Consider the following 19,767-nt stretch of genomic DNA (forward strand, 5'->3'; position numbering starts at 1 on the left):
CCAATGTCTTTCTTAGATGACTTGATATGCAGTGGTGCATTCAAGGACAAATTGTAGATTTTGTTTTGTTTTTTGTTGTTTTTTTTCAGTTCCTTTGGGTTTATATTTTAAACAGTACGATAAAAATAGGTATATCTTAATTCTTATGTCTTAACATTTCTTTTTCCTTTCTTACATTTGCATTTGTAGCGGACTAATGACTTCCTATTTTCCTCCTGATATTCCGCCTATTTTCCATTATCGCTTAAAATTCTCCATAACCTGTAACCACTTTCGAGTGTGGCCCTGTTTCGTAGATGGAGACAGGGGGGTATACACCATCATCATTCTGACGAGGTCGTTGGAGTAGCCTACGCTAACATCGCTCCACGGCTCCGCGTCTTGGGTACCAATCGGCACAACAACCTCCGATCTCTTAGACGCACAGGTCCTTCTTCGCATTTCAGAGTTTATATATTATTAACTCGAAGCATGTCAAGAATCACGGAGAATTCAGACTGTGACGACTGTAACTATCCCGCCCACGGGGGAAATGACTCGGTATCGCGCGTGCATTCCACCATGGATGAGGACGACGAACTTCTGAGATACATTTGGACCGATTACTTACACCCAAAGGAGTACGAGTGGGTTTTAATAGTGGCTTACATAGTTGTGTTCTTTGTGTCACTGATCGGAAACTCGCTTGGTAAGTGGAATTTCAAGCTGCGCTCCTCACTCCATTCATGCGTAAGGAATGTTGCAGAAAGCCTTAACGCACACTTTCAAATTACACTTCGAACAAATAAATTAACTTATAAGTGAAAGGCAAGTAAGATTTTAATCCATGTTGATGAAAACCGTAAGAATGTTAGTTTGTGATTAGAATGTCAGATGCGCATCTGGTGATGCAGCGGCATGCACAGCCACAGAGCGCAGAGCAGCAGAGTGCATCTCAAAACGATGTTAAGGCGTATTTTAATATTAAAGACAGCCGTGTACTCTTGACAAAAGTCATTTTCCACTCTTACATATAGATATGCTCTCATTCTGGTTTGATCATTAAATAATCATAAAATTGACATTTTACCATCATTTTAACCTGCATCATCTTCTGCTTTACTCACATCTCCTCCTAAGATTCTCCAGTTCCATGAGAATCTTGGAAAAGTTCAGTGCCACGGGTAGTAATGACAGTAGAAAAGGCAGTTTTATCATGCAGCTGGATGTTCAATATTTTGTTTGATTTACATAACTGAGGCTTAATATAACCAGCTTGGGGGACTTATCAGGTGCATGTGCCTTCATACACAAAAAGCTTGGAAGAAAAGAAATTATTTGCTTTTAGAGCAATAAATTAATAATGTTTGAAATATATTTTCCATCATGTTAGAAATATGATGGAAAATACAGTTGTTTTTGTTTTCTCTGTACATGTATATGTTTTCATTTAAATCATCACTCAGATTTGACTCTGAAGGCTCTTTTTCTTGGCATTTTCTTTTCGAAACTGTTGCAATTCAAGCTCCTGTGTGCCAATCTCCCTATACATTTTCTTGTCATTGAATTTTATATGATTTCTTTGTTGTGCAGTTTTTTTTATTTGCAAAAGTACAGTACCATACTTAAATTAAATATAATTTTTACTGTCTTTCATTTAATGATTGTTAATACCAAATTGTAATTAAACAATAGTATGATGGACAGGAAATAAATGTTATTTCACAACGAGTATTATAATTCTTTCACCAGCTTCTATGCACCAGAACACTTTCCATGCAATTTCAGAGATAACACTTTGCAGCACACCTTGTTCCTTCTAGAAATGCATGTCCAGCAAGTCTAGAATATTATAGCTCAACATGTGGGAGTGATTAATTTGTGAGTAGTTTGATATTGTCATTTTCCAGGGCCAGTCACATTTATAACTGTCATTCTGATAGTCAAAGGTTCATATCTGTGTGAAGTGTAATCAATCAACAGAACCTTTAAAATTTGATCTTTGATGATTAAAGTACACTAACAATACAGCAGATTTTCATTTCTACATAACAAAATAATTTCAATGTTTAGTGGATGATTGAACTGCAACTTTTTGGACTACTCACTTAATTATTTAGACATCCAACAGAGATACCATTATGAATGTCACAGTGACGTTAAATATAAAATGGTGTTTATAATGAACTTGTCAAACAGAAAACCATGTTTCAGCAGATTTCATCAGTGTGGCCTGTAGTGCTGGAGCTCACAGGGTGACATTATGATGGTCTATGGTTGCTAAAAAGCAAAGTTAAATAAAAAATGTGAAAGATAAACACCCCCAACTAAGATATAGGCAATACTGGTTACATTTACTGGAGTAACTTTTTGGGAAATAAAGGTAATCATTGGAGTTGTTTTACTGCACTGTATATTTTAATTTTACTTGAGTAATATTATAAACTATTGTTATTGTCACTTTAAAAGATTTAGTAGTATTGAGAATTTGGTATTTTTAGTTTTGTTAATATTATATAATTTAGTTTTAGTGTTGTAACAAACATATTTCACACTGTGCCATATGTACCTTGTTAATTTCTGCCTCAGGGGCGTCACATCTCTGAGACGCTGCACACACTACAGTTATGACATAGCTAAAAAATAAATGCAAAACTGGGAAAAATGTGAAGTAATGACCTGATAATAACTTTTCTGATACTGAATTATGCAAACACAACTTCTGCTGTCTTGCTTCAAGACTAGTCTGTTCTTATCCACAGGAATTTTCTACAGCACCTGCAGGGAACAATCAGTGCTTACCACAACACTAAATGCAATATCACAATCAGGTCTCTTGGAATGGCCTGGTCTCCCAGATGGATAAGGACATTTTTGCATGTAAATTTCAACTGTCTTGTTGATAAGTGATAAAAGAACTCTATGAATTTACTTGTTGGCAGTTTAAATGCAAATTGCATCTATCAGCCTGTCAAAATAAAGCCATATTATTTATGATGAGTGGAAAAAAGAAACCAGTGGTGCAAATGATTTATGCCAGGGTATCTTCCCAGATAGCAAAAAATGTTAATTCAGTGTTGTCATGTGGTCAAAAGGATGGATTTTTGGTTAAGGTCAATGATTAATGGTGGATCAACCATTAAACAATCATCCAATTCTAGCCAATTAACTAATGTTGAAAAGATGCCATTGAATCAGTGTTTTGTGGTCAGATTCTAATGGTTGAAATGTCAAAGTCTAATCATTGTTGAATCCACCTATGCTGTTTGCCGCACCCCAAACTCTCTCTTCCTTCTCTTTGAGCTCTGGGTGACAGCATTTTATTACTGGGTGGGGGTTTATCAGTAATCATATACATTTGTATCCAATCCACATTTACATTTTAGTTTATTTTATATTAAATCAATGTCAGGAAAACAAACAGTGAGTAATAATATTGAGAGACAAGTAAGAAAATGTACAGGAAGGATTTTGTCCTTTCTGTATATTTTCTTACTTGTCTATAATATGCTTTACAAAAGACAAATTTTAATTAATATTTACTAAAAAAATCAAGACAAATGTTCAAGTAGATTCAAATTTAGATGATGGTTGAATCAACATTTTATCTGGCACTCTGAGCTCTAAGTCTAAGGCATTCCTTGCACTTAAAAATAAATAGTTTCTTTTAGAATATTGAACTCTCTTAATGAGATATACGTCAAGTAAAAATATACAAAACAGTGATTTAAAAGTTTCATCCATTGTTCTGCTGACATTTTTTGATGTTACCCTTTGGAATTTAATAATCAGCATCAAAGTCATTGTCCATTGGATCAGACACATCATAGAAACTTTTTTTTGACATTTTTTTCCCCTGGTAGTTGGCAGGATGTTTAAGATGTTTATTTGCTCCACCACACACCTGAATCAGAAAATTAACTGTCTTCTCAGAGGGCCATTAAGTTCTGCAGAGGTCTGGTAATCTCCCACACTTAGGTCAGGTGTGTGAAGGAAGGGAAACCCTAAAAAATATACAGTGTCCTGGGTTCTGAGGACCAGGGGTGAAAACCACCACTGTGTACAGCTTTGAGAACAAGTAGATCAAACAGATCAAACTGGATGTTCAGTTCCTAGGTTGTGTTACAGAGGTGCTCCATTTCTCATAAAGATAGAAATAATGGAGAAACGTTCTAGCACATGCCATAGCAGATTTCTTTAAGTTTTCTTGAAGTAACTCTCCTGGATTGTTGTTTTATGGAATAAGAGGAGTGATTATTCTATTAAAGTAATTGTTGATCTGCAACCCATTAACACAATTATGAGTTTGTGCCTTTAACTTTAATTTGTTTCTCAACATGTGTTGCTTTTAATTTGCTTTAAAATTAAGAGTGATTAACAAAGCTCCTGTATTATGAGACAGGGTTAAGCCCAGATGTGTCTAGTATTGGCTAGTGAGTGCAGTGAAGCTAAATTTCAGTAAACTGAACTACATAGGGGTATATAGGTTTTCAATTTCAGCTTCTGTAGAGTGAAGAGGAATCCTTAAAACTATTATGGTAGAGATCATGATGTGTTTTTAAAAGGATCTAATAATACGGACATATATGATTGAGATCCTGTGGTCTTTCTTCTCTCACGCTTATTAGCATCCACTATGTCCTTATTTACTATCTTTTCAATATTTTTCCCCAATGGTAATTTGCTTGAAAATCAAGCCCGACTTGAGAAAATGTGTATTATGCACTGCAAAATGTGTAAACAGGCAGGTTTCAGACTTTGACAACCAAAGAAAAATTTTCTGCAAAATTCCATCAAATTCACACTTTTTCATTCTTTATTATATTCATGTGAGTAGAAGAGAGATAAACCTTTAGAACATATCTTAAGCCACAGCTGCTGGCAGTGAAAAGCAATAAAAATGATCTTATATGCTAGGACGTGTCCATTACTCAGGATTAACCTTAGTTCAGTGTGCTTGTGTTTCTGCTGGTGAAATTTGACTGTCTTGTTCAGTGGGGATTTGTTCTTGGTTTACAAATTTGTTCTTGGATTACAAATCAAACAGCGTTGGCTGTGGCCTGACTAACTATAAGATAACTATAAGCTGTTTTAAAAGCTGTTAATTGTGTTGAAATCAATATGATGGCAAGAAAAAAAAATACAGTAACTCAGGAATTATGAAAGCAGAGGAGAAGCTGTAATGGGGCTTCACTCCAAGGGCTGTAGTGGGTGGTGAAATCTTTGGAGCTTCAAAGCAACACTGATTACTGTTTGCAGTGAAAACATAAAATATCAGAACTAAACCTGATAGTAGAAATGAGAGGAGGAGAAACAAGAGAAAAACTAGAATTAGTCCCCATGATTCAGAGTCATGTGGAGCTTTTGAATGAACTTCCCTTCCACAAAGTTCAACAAATTGCAAGTTAGATCTGAACACAGCAGTCCACGGTGTGGTGAGAGCTGCTCTCCACATGTCCTTTTGCTCAGCTCAGTGGAAAACCAGCTGTTGTTGAAGAGAGTACACAATGTAAATTGATGGATTTCACAGCAAAGGTAGACTAGTGCAATATTATGTGCAAAAGCCCTTATAGGAGCTGAAGAAAGGCGAGAAAAGAGACAGAAAAGAAAGCAACTAAAATTATGACATAGCACAATAAAAAAAAATATAATGAAAAAGAAATTGAAATTTTTATATCATATCATTTGACACTTTTGATTTAGGAGAAAAACATAAAATGAAAAATTGTCAAATACTATAGAATGAAAAAGAGATATGTTTAAATGAGTTCTATTTTTCTGACACATAAGGTGGTTTATTTGTGTATGTTTGGCTTACAGTTTTATATAATAGCTACTGTCTACATACCTTGTTTAATTTATAAACCTGTAATAATGCCTTGTATTCACACTGAGGAATATGCAATTAACTTTATTGTGGCAGAATGTGTTGTATATTCGACTGAATCAAAAACGAAAAGGAGTCGGGTGGATAGTTCAACTGAACTTTAGTGAATAATAAAAAAAAAAGGGATGAACGAATCATACATTACAATACCCTACAGAATGTAGGTGATCGGCTAACATAGCTCTTTCTCTCGGAAAAACCTCCTCAATTCTACCTCTTGTCTAACCGCCAGTTCTTCTAGAACTTGTGCAATGCATCATGGGATATTGAGTCCACTCTGTCAAACGATCACAAATAGTCAGTTTTGAACCAGATACTAACTATAAAATGCTAACTAGATTTATGAACTAACTGCAACTAAAATAGTTACCCGATATTAAATTATAATATCCCAAATAATAAGTCCTAAACAAATCCTGGTTAAACCCAAAACAAATTCTCAACAGAATGTGTGTCTGAAGTAATTTAAGTCTTTCATTAATTCATTCATTCATTTTCAAATTATATGAAACAGTAAACACAATAAAAAATGTCTGCCAGCAAAAATAAAAAGAAGTGAATGGAAAAAAACTAAAAATGCCTTGCAAGTTGGACAAAATATGGCCATAACAAGGAGATCAAAATATAATTGGCAAATAAATATTCTACAAATGCAGCACCAGCTGTAAACTTGAGAACTGCAGGAGGTCTGCATGAGGTAAAGAGAGCATCATCAAGGATGCTGCAGCCATTTTAGGGTTTGTAACTACAAAACCTCTGTAGGACAGCATGGACTTTCCAGTCAAATGAGAGTGTTAAGACTGTATGAGATGAAATAAGTTCAGAGTCAACAGCTTAATCTTGCAAATGTCTTTTTTTTTTCTTTTTTTTTTTGCTTTTTTTGCTTCATGGCATGGGTTTAAAAAAATTGTGACAGATTGCTTTTTCTGAAAGTGAAATCCACACAATAGCCTTTTTTATTTAGCCCCAAGCCAGGTAAATATTTTCTGAAGCCTTAAAAATATCACTGATAACATTGTTGCACAAAATCAGACACAATGTGAAGATAAGCTGAGAAGCTGTAGCAACACCTGTTTTATGAAACTTGTACTTGCAATTTAAAACCATAATAATAATAAATTTTGACTTGATTGTGTAATCTATAAAAAAATAAAGCCTCTTTGCACATCCCTTTAAAATTAGGTTGCAGCTATAGCAGTTTACAAGAATCTGCAGCTTCTATATGAATTCAGATTTATTTGGAACATTTTCTTTTGATGAAGATTCTCAATGTATTTTGAAAAATCATTTTAATCTTTTGTGGTTTCACAGCTTGGGAGACCTCTTTTGTAGCCCAGGCTTTTGATTTCTTTTCAGACATGGGATCTGGGACAGGTATTGACTTTATTGATCTGGTAATGATTTACAACATTGATCCCAACAGCTTCATTCATGACAGAGAATGTGAGAGGTACACAAGTTTCTGTAACACTTACAAATTCAATATCCACAAAACAAAGACATACACTTCAGTAGCACATGATATTCTCATAAAATGCATAACTGATGTAGAAAATATACTGTTACCATCAAATATTAAATACAAAAAACACAATAACTAAAGGTGTATCATCAATTAACATGAAGAAAATAACTCATCTCTGTTGTTAATAATTTAAAACAGTTGTCTTTCAGTAACAGAGTACGGTAGATGGATATAAATAATCAAAATCAAACATTAAAATTAAACCATTATATGTTGCTTCGTTGCTTCATTGCTTTTGGGTTAACAGCACAAAAAGAGAGAAAACAGATTTAAGAAATCTAAGTTGTTGCAGGATGCGGTTTGATAATACACTTCCATATCTCATCTTAGAACTATTCTGCTGGTAGGATATTCTTTAAAGTGGTCAGCCGAGAATTACTTGACAAACTAAAAGCTCTGTAACACAGTAGCTCTTGAGAGTATGAACACTGGCAAATTATTTCAACATTTCAAACTGCGTAGACATTCCATGATCAGGCAACAGATTTTTCAACACATTTTTAGCACAGCGTGGACTGTATATTTGTGACTAGATTGATAAAGGTTTGCATTATTTAAAACATTTGGTAAGTGTCTGATCACTTCACAATTTATCAACAAGATGTATACCCGTACCTTTCAGGTATCATCATCTCTTGACCTTTCCCACATTTTGTTACATTGTTACTTTTTAAAAAAACAAAACATAAATGACTAAAAAGTGTTGTGCACATCTACATAAATCAATAGTACTTTGTAGAACCAAATTTTACAGCGAGTCTCAACAAGCTTTGAACATCTAGGAACAGAAATTATTTGCTCATTTGTCTTTGTTAAACTGTGATGATTCGCTGTTCTGCCATACATGTACTTCTCACATGTTTTCAAGTCATCATATTTTTCATGGCAAGTCTCTCACTTCTAATCAGTGAGATTCAACCCACCTGTGCCATGTCTAATTGTCTCTTTTGGTTTCACCTGTGCCCTGCACTATTTTCACCTTCTCCAATCTCTGCTCCCCTGACAGATTATCGACTATATTTGCCAGTAGAAATTCAGCATACTTTTCCTGCTCTTGTGATTCTTGGTTAAACATGATTCATATCCTCTTTCTTTTCTTTGCCCACTCTATATTCTGTATGCATATCTACTATCTGAACCCCAACCTGTCTCGTGCCTACATATTCTGGTCTAAACCCTCCGCTAAGTATCCTGACCTCCATTTAATTTTGTGTTACATGCTGTCTATTTATTTAGCAGAATGTTGGATTTTGGATTGTGTTTGTACATTTTAGTTGAGGGGGTTAGGTAGAAATGCCAATATAAAAGTATTAGCAGGAATTACAAAATTGGACTGCACAGTTTGCATTTGAATGGTATCACAAAGTTGGGAGCTCAACCCCTGCCTGGATGTATTCACAATATGTAAATATTGCCAAGTGTGATCTTGTCATAATTTAAAACTTTATAGAAAACTGCAGTATGTTTGTTTGAACATGGCACTGTGGCATCAAGTCAGTGTAATTGTTGGAAGGCATTACAAATCTGGAAAAGGTTATCAGGAAGTTTGTCTTTTTATTTTTGCACAACTACTTATTCGGCACACTTGAGATTTATTCTGTGATTTTGTTCTTTATAATCATTGTGCTGGTTGATCAATTAGACCAACATACATAGATTGAAAGTAATTATAAATCAGATAAATTTGCTTTCTGTTGTGTTCTATGATTAGAAACCAAATTAATTTGAAATTGATGCATAGTAACAACAAAAGTTAACAATCCAATTACAGCTACACAGAAAGTAACTATTGATCTATATTGTTGAGTAAATATTCATCTATACCATAAAGCATGCAACAAATATGTGTTTGTTGTCTTGGAACAGTTTGGTTGGTTGGTTTAAAAAGTATAAAAGTATTTAAGTAATTAAATTTTTCAGGCATTCAGGAAGTTTTGAGATGATATAGTAGCCTCTCCACTTGCTCCTCTATATGAGTTCCACTGAAGCTATTATATTTTGAAAATGTTTAGTTATATGTTTGAACATAGCAATATTAATTCCAGAAAAATAAGCAAGACAGTAGACTTCAGTTCAATAGAGGAAATGAACTCTGAACACTCAATACGCCGACCCTTGTTAGCTGTTTTAATTAGCTTCAAAATATAATTAAAGTTCAGAGTGCTGCATGTTTGCTTAAGACTCAAATTGTTGAGGTTGTAGCTTCAAAGTATGTTAATTAAAGTTCAGAGTGGTGCATGTTTGCTGTCATTAGGATACCACCATGCCAGTGTTTTGGGTGACAGTTAAGAGGTTAAAACTCATATTATGCAGGCTGTGTCTCAGTTTACCTATGCTGTGGAGAAAATGAAGTTTTTGCAGGAGGAAGCCTTGGGTGTTTTAGTGAATATCAGCAGAAATTTTGCTACTGTTACAGTAGTTCAAGAAATTTTACAAGCTAGCAATAAGTTCAAGAATTAGACCAACTTTGTTTGTATTTTCTGCTGGAAGCAGCTAGTCTCAGCTGGAGGCAGAGGACCTATGTCGAATCCATCTGTTTGGTGTGAGGACATACACAACATTAAAAAGTCATCCTTGCCAACTTTTGAACTCTAGTTTACAGCTACAGTTAGCATTCAACACTCATCGATCAGTATGAATCCCAGCATTGACGCTTTCTTTCTGATAGTTCCTCCTGCTTTGGGTTTCTTCACTGCTCTCACCACAGCTGATCTGTGTCTTCTCATTAAAACACAGATTCTCCACAGACATGTTTTATTTTCTGTACACTGCATGAAAGTTCACTATATGGTGCAGCAGTGCAAAAATTAGAGTAAACATCAATGTTTGAAATTTCTAGTGTCTAAAATAAATAGAAGAAAAAAGTCTGGCAATATTTACTCGAATATGCAGATTGATGATAAATAAAAATAAATGGAAAATCAACATCCTTAAAAAAATAGGTATATATTTGAAATGTCAACATATTTCATTTACTTTTACCATTTACAAGAACATGTAATGAAGACAATGGTAAATTGTCTTCATTACATGTTCAGCAAATCAACTTTTTTTGATGAATATTTTGCATTTATCATAGCAGAAGTGCAAATCAATTTAAATTTAAACTCTTTGCCTAATAGCATGCCTTCTGGACTTATTTGTGGTGTCACACAATCATCTGATAGTATTTTGTCTGTTTTTAGATCTTAAGTCATCTTTGATGGTTCATTTCTTTCAGTTTGTTTTGCAGTGTGGAAAAATCGTCACATGCGCACAGTGACCAACTACTTCATAGTAAACCTCTCCCTGGCTGATGTGCTGGTCACCATCATTTGTCTGCCTGCAAGTCTTGTGGTTGACATCACAGAGACTTGGTTTTTTGGTGAAACTCTTTGCAAAATCGTCCCCTATCTCCAGGTAAGAAATTATTAGGTGATTGTTCTTTAAACTGAATTAAAATCCAACAATCCCTTTAAAATATACTTAAGAATGTCAATGTAAAGTTTTATACACCCAGCCAGGCAATTTTACTTTGCTGGAAATTAGCTCAAATGTTCATAGTACGTCTTAGTGGATTTGGAGTATTTTAAAGGTCTTCATTGTTATTGAGAACAATAACAATGAAGTTATTTCTTCATGGTTTTCTTCTGGCTTTTTTGTGGCTGCTTTTGGGGGACCTAAGATGGCTTAATTTGGTTATAAACTTTATGTGACATTTTCATATGTTTCTCATGCTGTCTGCCTCTTTGGCTGCATTCCCCTGACCATGCCTATCAAGTCTTTTTTAAATGCAAAACACCTGAAGCAACCCAAACGAAAATAAATTGTCTTCTGCTTTGAAAATTGAAAAACAAGTGAAGTCTTAAACGTAGTAAAAGGCTAAATATTGCTGAATGTTTTCAGGATGCAATTTTCCTACTTTTTAACATCAGTTGAGTTCAATGAGAACAGTTGTTCTGGAGGCTAAACTGAGGCGCTTGGAAGTCAAATACATTTTCTGTGAGCAGTTCAAAGAGCTGCTGAAGCTTTTTTTTTAACTTTAATAAAAACTTTACATGTGCATCACAGTCACAGACAGTGGTACTGTGTCCTTCCTGCTGGTATAAAAGTATACTTCAGTAACCTATGAGTTAGTTTGTTCATGTTTAGTAAGATTGATTGTTTATATTATTATTAGTGTTGGTTCCTCTGGTTTTGTGCTTCCTCCTTCTACTCCCACACAACCTTATTATATTAGTGTATTTAGATTCTGCTGTTGTTTGTCTCAACAGGGACCATTCTCAGATTTTATACTATTGCTTTGATTTCAGGAGTTATTAGATCAACTTACCTTTCATTACCTTTTGCACTTCATGCTGATCCTCCCTGCCTCGAGTCTGCGATATGGGTTCTTCTTCACATCCAAACACAAAACTATGATAACACAATTATTTTTAAGTTTGTTTATTCACAGTCTAAATGAATATTTGGAAAAATGGAGATTATATATGGAGCACATTTTACTCACACCACAGTCAGATGGATGATCAAACTTCTGATGACTTGCTCAAAATTTAGTTTGCTTAATATTCAATTTTCTGACATAAAATCTTAAACTTCACTTTGATTTCAGATCAACTGCACCGTCAAGCTCATTTGTGGAATGTCAGACCAATGTTTGACATGTGCATCCAGATAAGGACAGGCTTAAATGCACACAACAATAACTTAGAATGGCATTGTCATTTCTGAAAAATAAATAATAACGGTGGGGTTTCACAGACTCATATTTTTGAGTCTTTTCTGGTGTTCCTTTTTGTACTTGTTAAATATTTCATTTGAATATTTGAATGTGGCCAGAAAAGGTGCACATCTGTACGCATTTGCCAACCTAATGCTTGGTATTTAAAAAAAAAAAAAAAAAAAAAAAAAAAAAAACTGAACTGAACATTTATTTCCCACAGGAAACACACAGATTTTGAACTTCCAGACTTATAGAAATTAATACTGACTAAAGTTCACTGCAAATTGTAGAAGTGCACCTTCAAACTGAGTTCCAGTGCAACAACAAGCCCTTTTGCAGATTGGCAGATTGGCATTCTCCCACATGCCCTATGCACCAAAGCAGGGGCTTAGATAGTGGTGAGAGCAGTGTGTCCTCTTCACTCACTGTCAGATTAATTTAATTCTCATAAAGTGTACTTAGAACTACTCGCGTGTAACATTTTAAACTTTTCAAAGTTATTCTATCTATATGCATTCTGAGAGTCACACAGGTATAGTAGGCCATATCTGCATATTAAGAAGACCATATTTTATGTTTATAATAAGGTCCCAAAAGTGGAGATGAGGACTGGAAGTGCATAATGTTAACTTGTATTAAATTGTAAATTAACTAAAAAAAATCAGCAAACTGGCTAGAGGCAGAAATAGAGGTTTGACACTTATAAAAAATATTTATGCAGGGAAGCTTGATAACTGGAATTCAAAATGAACTCAGAATTTTGGGGGATATTTTGAAACCAACACAAATTTACCTTTCATCTGGAATTGTAAAGACAATTTATTAAGAAAGATACTTCTGGGTCATCATACAAGATGCACCCGCTGATATGTTACTTTAAAATGTATCATTCTTTCCCCTTCATTTCACAGTTAATTTTATAATTTATTATGCACTTTGAAATATGTGTATTGTTTAGATTTGTAATCATAGGTTTTAAATGCTGATTAAACACAAGGAAAGGATTCTAAAACACTTTATTGCATTAAATATTTTAAGCTGCATTCTGTAACTTTTATGCAGTCTGTAATATGTAAAAATATGTTTTTGCATATTTGCAGTGTGTGTAGGCAGAGGAGTTACATTTTTGACAGATTGTCTCCTACCATACTGTGATGACAAAGTGACAGTTTCAAGAAATATGAAATGAACATATTTTTCATAAATGTTATATGCGGCAGCTTTACAAGGCAAACCCCTTGAATTAAAGCTCTTGAATTTAACTCTGTTTTGATCATTCTTATCTACAGGGTTTTGGTAAAAATAAATACACATCTTAAGAGGTGTATTTCATTCTGAATTAATGTTTAATGTAGAAGAAGGAATCAGAGCACAGAAGAGCTACTTTGTTTATGTTATTTGGAATTATTTGGACAAAGTAAATGTTACATGAGCCTACCTCAGTTGTTTTTAAACCATAAAGTAATGGAGGTTTTGGGCAGGAAGGATATGGATCCAAGGTGCAAATATTAATTCCATCAGTCGTACCCCTAGAAAATATTCATATTGATGGCCAGTAAAACTTTTAAGGTGGCACACCTAAAAAAACATGTACATACCACAACCAGTCATAGAATACTTGAAGAAATGAATGTTCAGTTGTGAGCGCTATAGATGATCGATCGAATCACCAAATGTGTTAGAGACAACAACATAACTTTAGTTTTTTGGGTTTTGCTAATAAAGTTTAAATGCGTATTTTATCAAAATCAAGTTTTCTGACTCCAAGCAAAAGGAAAATGTGATTCGTCTTCTTTACACTTTCAGTGCAGGAAAAACAAAAACATTTGAAGTACCAAAATATCTTTTTGCTCCTTTCTGCTTTATTTTGTTTTTGTCCACAGACCATCTCTGTTTCGGTGTCCGTTTTGACACTGAGCTGTATTGCTCAAGACCGTTGGTACGCTATCTGTCACCCGCTTAAGTTCAAGAGCACAGCCAAGAGGGCTCGCAAAAGTATCATTGCCATCTGGGTGGTGTCGTGCATCATCATGATACCACAGGCCATTGTGATGGAGTGCAGCAGCCTGCTGCCTGAACTTACAAACAAAACCAGCCTGTTCACAGTCTGTGATGAACACTGGGGAGGTTAGTTGTTGTTTTATTTCCTTAAAAATTTTCAGGAATCATGTAAAATAAAATAAAATTAAATTAAATTAAATTAACGGTACCTCTTATTCTTTCCATGAAGCAGAAGATTAAATGTGACATCCGTGAATCAAAATTAAAATCAAGTGCATTTTGATTAGTTTTTATGAATTTGGACATGGCACAATAGAATCACTAAAATGTTGTGATGCTGCGATTGCTGTGTGCAGAATTAGAAAACAGAACATAGAGTGGCTTGAAATGGTTTTAGGGTTATCCTGTCAGGCTGCTTCTGTAATTACAGCCTTCAAAGAAAGAAAGGCTTTTAAAACCAATTCCCTGTGAAAGTGACTGCAGAAAACGATTGCCTTGATACATCACAAACCTTTTGCTTAATTTTTCTAATGAGGAGCAAGAACTTACTGATGAATAAACAGAAATAGAGTATTATTTCACAGTTTACGTCAAATGAAGTTGAGTTATTAATTTCATGGTTCTTTTAAGATGAGTTGCAAATTTTTATTAATGCAATGATTAATGTATAGGCTACACTGCAGGGCTCCCACGTCTGCAGTCAAAATGACTTTAATTGTTTTTTTCAGTTTTTTCAGCAACCCATTATACCTGTTTTTTTTTTTTTTTTATTATTTGATAATTCTTATTTTCATTATTTTGTCCTGTTTTGTTTTCTTTTTACAGCTGAGGTCTACCCAAAAATCTACCACACTGGCTTCTTCATTGTCACATATTTTGCTCCATTATGTCTGATGGTCCTGGCTTATATTCAGATTTTTCACAAGCTGTGGTGCCAACAGGTGTGTATCTCAAACTTTAAAAATGTCTGTTTCTAATAATTATGATGAGCAAATTTAAAATGTTTGCTTTCTGTTGTTGGAACAGCTGTTAAGTTGCTCAACATCATCATTCTTCAGTGACTCTCTAAAATACATTATGTTGTGCAGCATAAAATGAATAAAAATTAAAAGTTTAGGTTAATAATTTAATTTCAGTATAGAGAATATGTTTGTATAGTATTCAGGAAGTTTTTACTAGCTGTGTTCAACACTGAGACCCTGAGATATGCACAAAGTTAATGTATACAAGCCATATTCAATATTGTGCTATGTACTGATTAATTCTCTATTTTATTTCAATTGTTTATCATGTTTCAATTGTTAGTCAGTATGAGTTTATTTTTTACTGTCTACTTTGGGAGCTGGTGTAATTATTTTCACCATTTGTCTTGATCCTTAGCTCAAAATACTCTCTGTGAAATTGAATGATCTTCCTATATATGTGTATCTGTACACAACCTTGTAAAGATCATGCAAGTATCACTGTTGTAGGGTTTCATTATATGACGTGTTGATCCCCTTCCTTTTAATTTCCTTCACTCTCCGAAGTACTATGATCTTTTCCTACTCAGAAAAGTAAACATCTAAACTGCTCTCCACTCCAGGGTTCTTGAGGTCCCTGAGCTTGCAGAGTATTAGTCATCTCAGGTCTCATAGAGGATCCATTTAGCTGGTTATTGGGGAAACTCACCTGCATTCTAACGACTAAACTGAGTATCTCATCCCTTTACTTTCTGTGACTCAGGCAGACAAGGGTAAATTCACTTTAACCCAAGACATTCTTGGTCGAACCATTCTGTATAACCCAGGGAAAAGGCTGTGTGAAAATGGAAGTAGTTGCTTAAATAACCAGTCACATTCACAGCAACCTAAATACCCTCTGATGGTTTTACATTTCAGCTCAATTCCCTCCCTGTGTAGATACCTACATGTAATGAGTACAGTTGAGCATAATAAAGTATCCAGTTAGTACATGTTGTGTTAGATAAATAAAAAGTAGATTTTGACTTTAGCTTTAAACTTTAAACTCTTCATTAGCCTTAATCAGCTCCTTCATCTAAGCTGAGAGAGAGGATTTACATGATAAAAGATCTCATCAGGGAAAACCAAATGATCTAGATTACATCTGAACTCCACATGCAAAAGAAGAAACAGTCTTCAAGGCATTATAGCATTTTGTTCTATTTTGTTGGGCAAAAATTATAATAGATATTAACCAGGGTAAGAAATTAACCACTTTCATCATGATACAAGAAAGCCAACAACTACACCATTAGTTGCCTCACTAAGCCTTAAATTATGTGCTTCCTCATCTCATGAAGTCAAAAATGAGCATACAATATTATTATATGTTTATGGTAATTGTTGAAAGGCTCTGAAATATGCATATATTCACTAACTAGATTCCTGGAAACACATCGGTGATTCAGAGGAATTGGAGGACTATCAAGTGCTCCGCTTCAAGTTCAGGATCAGGAGAGTCTGGAGGGGTGAAGACAGTTTCCGCTGAGATCAAACAAATCAGAGCCAGACGCAAAACAGCTCGCATGCTGATGGTTGTGCTCTTTGTGTTTGCTCTCTGCTACTTACCAATCAGTGTGCTCAATATCCTGAAACGGTAATAATTTCTTCAGCTCCTCTGTTTACAGCATCAACAGCCAATGAAAATGCACTGTGAACTAAAGTATTGGGGACCTATGCATCAAAATTGTTATTTTTCCTAATTCCTTTCTCATCTTTTTGACTGTTGTAGATTTTTTTAAATGCATGAAACTTTGGCTTATTTTGACAAAACAGTGTATGACAAAACAAACTTGATGCCTATTTTCATTTTTCCTTGTGCACCTCCAGGGTTTTTGGGACCTTTAAGAACACAAACGACCGAGAAACAATATATGCATGGTTCACTTTTTCACACTGGCTAATATACGCAAACAGTGCAGCAAATCCTATCATCTATAATTTTTTGAGTGGTGAGTTTTTCCATCTCCTTTGTCTCTATCGTTTGTTGATTCACAAAAGAGCAGGTCTGTTACTGCCCTCTAGTGAACAGTTTTATATTAACAATTACCCAAATCCTTGGAGTTCCCATAGATAGACAGTGTGCTGATAATCCAACCTGTACAGTTTATAAATTTCTTCACATGTTTGAGTTTACTTGTTCACATACGGATTGGACTTCTATCTGTTAATTATGAGTTCTGAAACATTTCTCAATTCTGAGGGGCAATAATAGGTTACATTGACTTGCAAAAGTGACAAAAACCCTTAACATTTTTGAATTTGTTCATATTATATGCATAAGCTTCACACAATTGCAACGTGAAAGAAAAAGGTCTAGTGGGTTTTATGTTTTTTTATGAATAAGAATCTGGTGGGTGTGGTGTAGACTTAAATTCAGTTGTCTTGAGTCAATACTTTGTAAAATTAAACCTGTCTTCTGTCTTTTTGGGTGTCTCTACAAGGTTTGAAAATCTAGAGATAGATTGTTTTGCCAATTCTCTTTTGCAAAATAGCTGAAGCTCAGTCAGATTGGATGTGAAGTATCACAGTCAGTCAATTTGTCTGGCTTAGATTTTATGTTGGTCCTGGAGGTAAAAATGATGGGCATGAAAATACTCTTTGTGCAAATAAATAAGAAAATGGTTTTATAAATTTCAACATGCATTTTAAGGAATTTTTAGTATAAAACAAACAAATTTTTAGGATTTTAGATTTTGAATTTCAGATTAGAGGCACAGTTGGTAGCATTGTTGCCTTGCAGCAAGAAGGTCCTGGGTTCGATTCCCAGCCCGGGGTGTTTCTATATGGAGTTTGCATGTTCTCCCTGTGCATGGGTGGGTTCTCTGGCTTCCTCCCACACTCCAAAAACATGAATGTCAGGTTAATTGGTCTCTCTAAATTCTCCCTAGGTGTGAGTGTGTGTGTGGGTAGTTGTTTGTCCTCTCTGTCTCTGTGTTGCCCTGTGACAGACTGGCAACCTGTCCAGGGTGAACCCCACCTCTCGCCTGAAACGTTAGCTGGAGATAGGTACCAGCACCTCTCCCGACCCCACTAAAGGACAAGGGTGTTAGAGAATGGATGGCTGGATGAATTTCAGATTAAGTAATACAATTTCAATCTTCCATTTAATGTGGTTTTTCAACATTTTATCTTTCTTATATTAATATTTTGTCACTACCGATCCTTTCTGCATCAGACAGGGGGACAGCAGATTACAATTAGCTAGAAATTAATTAACTCTTAGAACAAAATGTTTTTCTTATGCATGATCCCTCTTAAATAAACAAATATGAAATGCCTGTTATTCAAAGCATTTAATATTATTTGCCTTCCTTACAGGGAAGTTCCGTGAGGAGTTTAAATCAGCATTTTCTTGCTCTTGTTACGGGCAACAGAAAGACAACAATACAAGGATGAGGACGCGAGCAAACAGAGACAGCCGGAAGTCCATGTCAACCCAAGTTAATAACGTGGACAACTTATCACGGCTATCAGACCAGATTGTGTAGACTTTAAATGCATGTGAGAGGTTTAAAAATCCATCTCCAGGACACGGAGATAGCAAAGAATCACCCTGAAGAATGTAAAACCTCTCTAAGGACTTGCTACAAAAGAGTAAATGGGACATCAGTGAACATTTTCAAAGCGCTTTCAAAAATTATTTTCTGGAGACTGTGATAAAATCTGTTTAATTTTAAAAGATAGATTTCTATAAACTGTAAATGATGCAACATTAATGTTCAATGTTTTTTTTGCTACACATATAAATAGGTTCCAGTTTTTTCCATATTAAAACTGCGTTGACTTTAAAAATATATTTTGTTTCAGCAATCAATATATTTATTTATTTACTTATTTAATTATTTATTCTACTCTAGTGGAAGAGTTGTGGCTGAAAAGATCAAGTCCCTTGCTTCCCTTTTAGCTAGAACATGCAAACCGCAGAAGTCAGATTTTTGAATCTTAAACTATGTAAAAAGGCAATTTCCTACTTTATGGAAATAACATTTTGTGTGGATGTTTCAGGGTATCTTAAGGTAGTCTTATTAACTTTGCGATCATTAGAATGTATCCTCCAGAAAAGTATGTCAGGCTGCTAAAGAAAGAAAAATCTATTAACAGGCAGGTAGCAGGGCAGAAGTATTTACATCCACTGAAACATGCAAATTTTCAAACCAAAAGGAAAATTATTTGGGTTTTTTTGTTGTTTTTCAAATATTTCTTTATTTTAAAAAATTGGAAGGTGGTAATGTGTTAACCAAAACCTTCATCAAAACCAGGGACAAGGTTTTGTCCTTGTCTAAAATTTTTCATTTTCTCCCAAACATACTAAGACATGGCAGTTTATATAAACTTACATAGGTCCAGATTGTGTAGAGCATTATTATTATTATTATTATTATTATTATTATTATTATTATTATTATTATTATTATTATTATTATTATTATTATTATTATTATTATTATTATTATTATTATTATTATTATTATTATTATTATTATTATTCTTATTATTATTATTATTATTAATGTTATTATTGATATTATTGATATTAATATTAATATTATAATTTTTTAAATTGTTCCAAGGTAAAAGATGTTTTCTGTCACAAAATATTTTACAAAAAATTGTGTAAAAAATCTAATTAAGGGTTGATTGTCATGCATGATTGTTTTTTTCTTAG

General features: G+C 34.3%; 1 protein-coding gene across 1 annotated transcript; it reads left to right on the forward strand.

Annotated features, from left to right (window-relative positions):
* Positions 1-351: 351 nt before the first annotated feature.
* Positions 352-19,400, forward strand: hcrtr2 (hypocretin (orexin) receptor 2). Its single transcript, XM_044136122.1, has 7 exons — positions 352-688; positions 10,624-10,790; positions 13,980-14,223; positions 14,923-15,038; positions 16,481-16,695; positions 16,929-17,050; positions 18,420-19,400. Exons 1-7 carry the CDS (start codon positions 472-474, stop codon positions 18,587-18,589), a joined length of 1,251 nt encoding a protein of 416 aa, XP_043992057.1. The 5' UTR covers positions 352-471; the 3' UTR covers positions 18,590-19,400.
* Positions 19,401-19,767: the final 367 nt, after the last annotated feature.

Source organism: Gambusia affinis, linkage group LG13 (genome assembly GCF_019740435.1).
Source record: "Gambusia affinis linkage group LG13, SWU_Gaff_1.0, whole genome shotgun sequence".
NCBI lineage: Eukaryota > Metazoa > Chordata > Actinopteri > Cyprinodontiformes > Poeciliidae > Gambusia > Gambusia affinis.

Coding starts and splice junctions, on each gene's coding strand:
- hcrtr2 (XM_044136122.1), top strand. CDS start 472: ATGTCAAGAATCACGGAGAATTCAGACTGTGACGACTGTAACTATCCC. Junction 15,039..16,480: donor ACAAGCTGTGGTGCCAACAG/GTGTGTATCTCA, acceptor TTCACTAACTAG/ATTCCTGGAAACACATCGGT. Junction 17,051..18,419: donor CATCTATAATTTTTTGAGTG/GTGAGTTTTTCC, acceptor CCTTCCTTACAG/GGAAGTTCCGTGAGGAGTTT.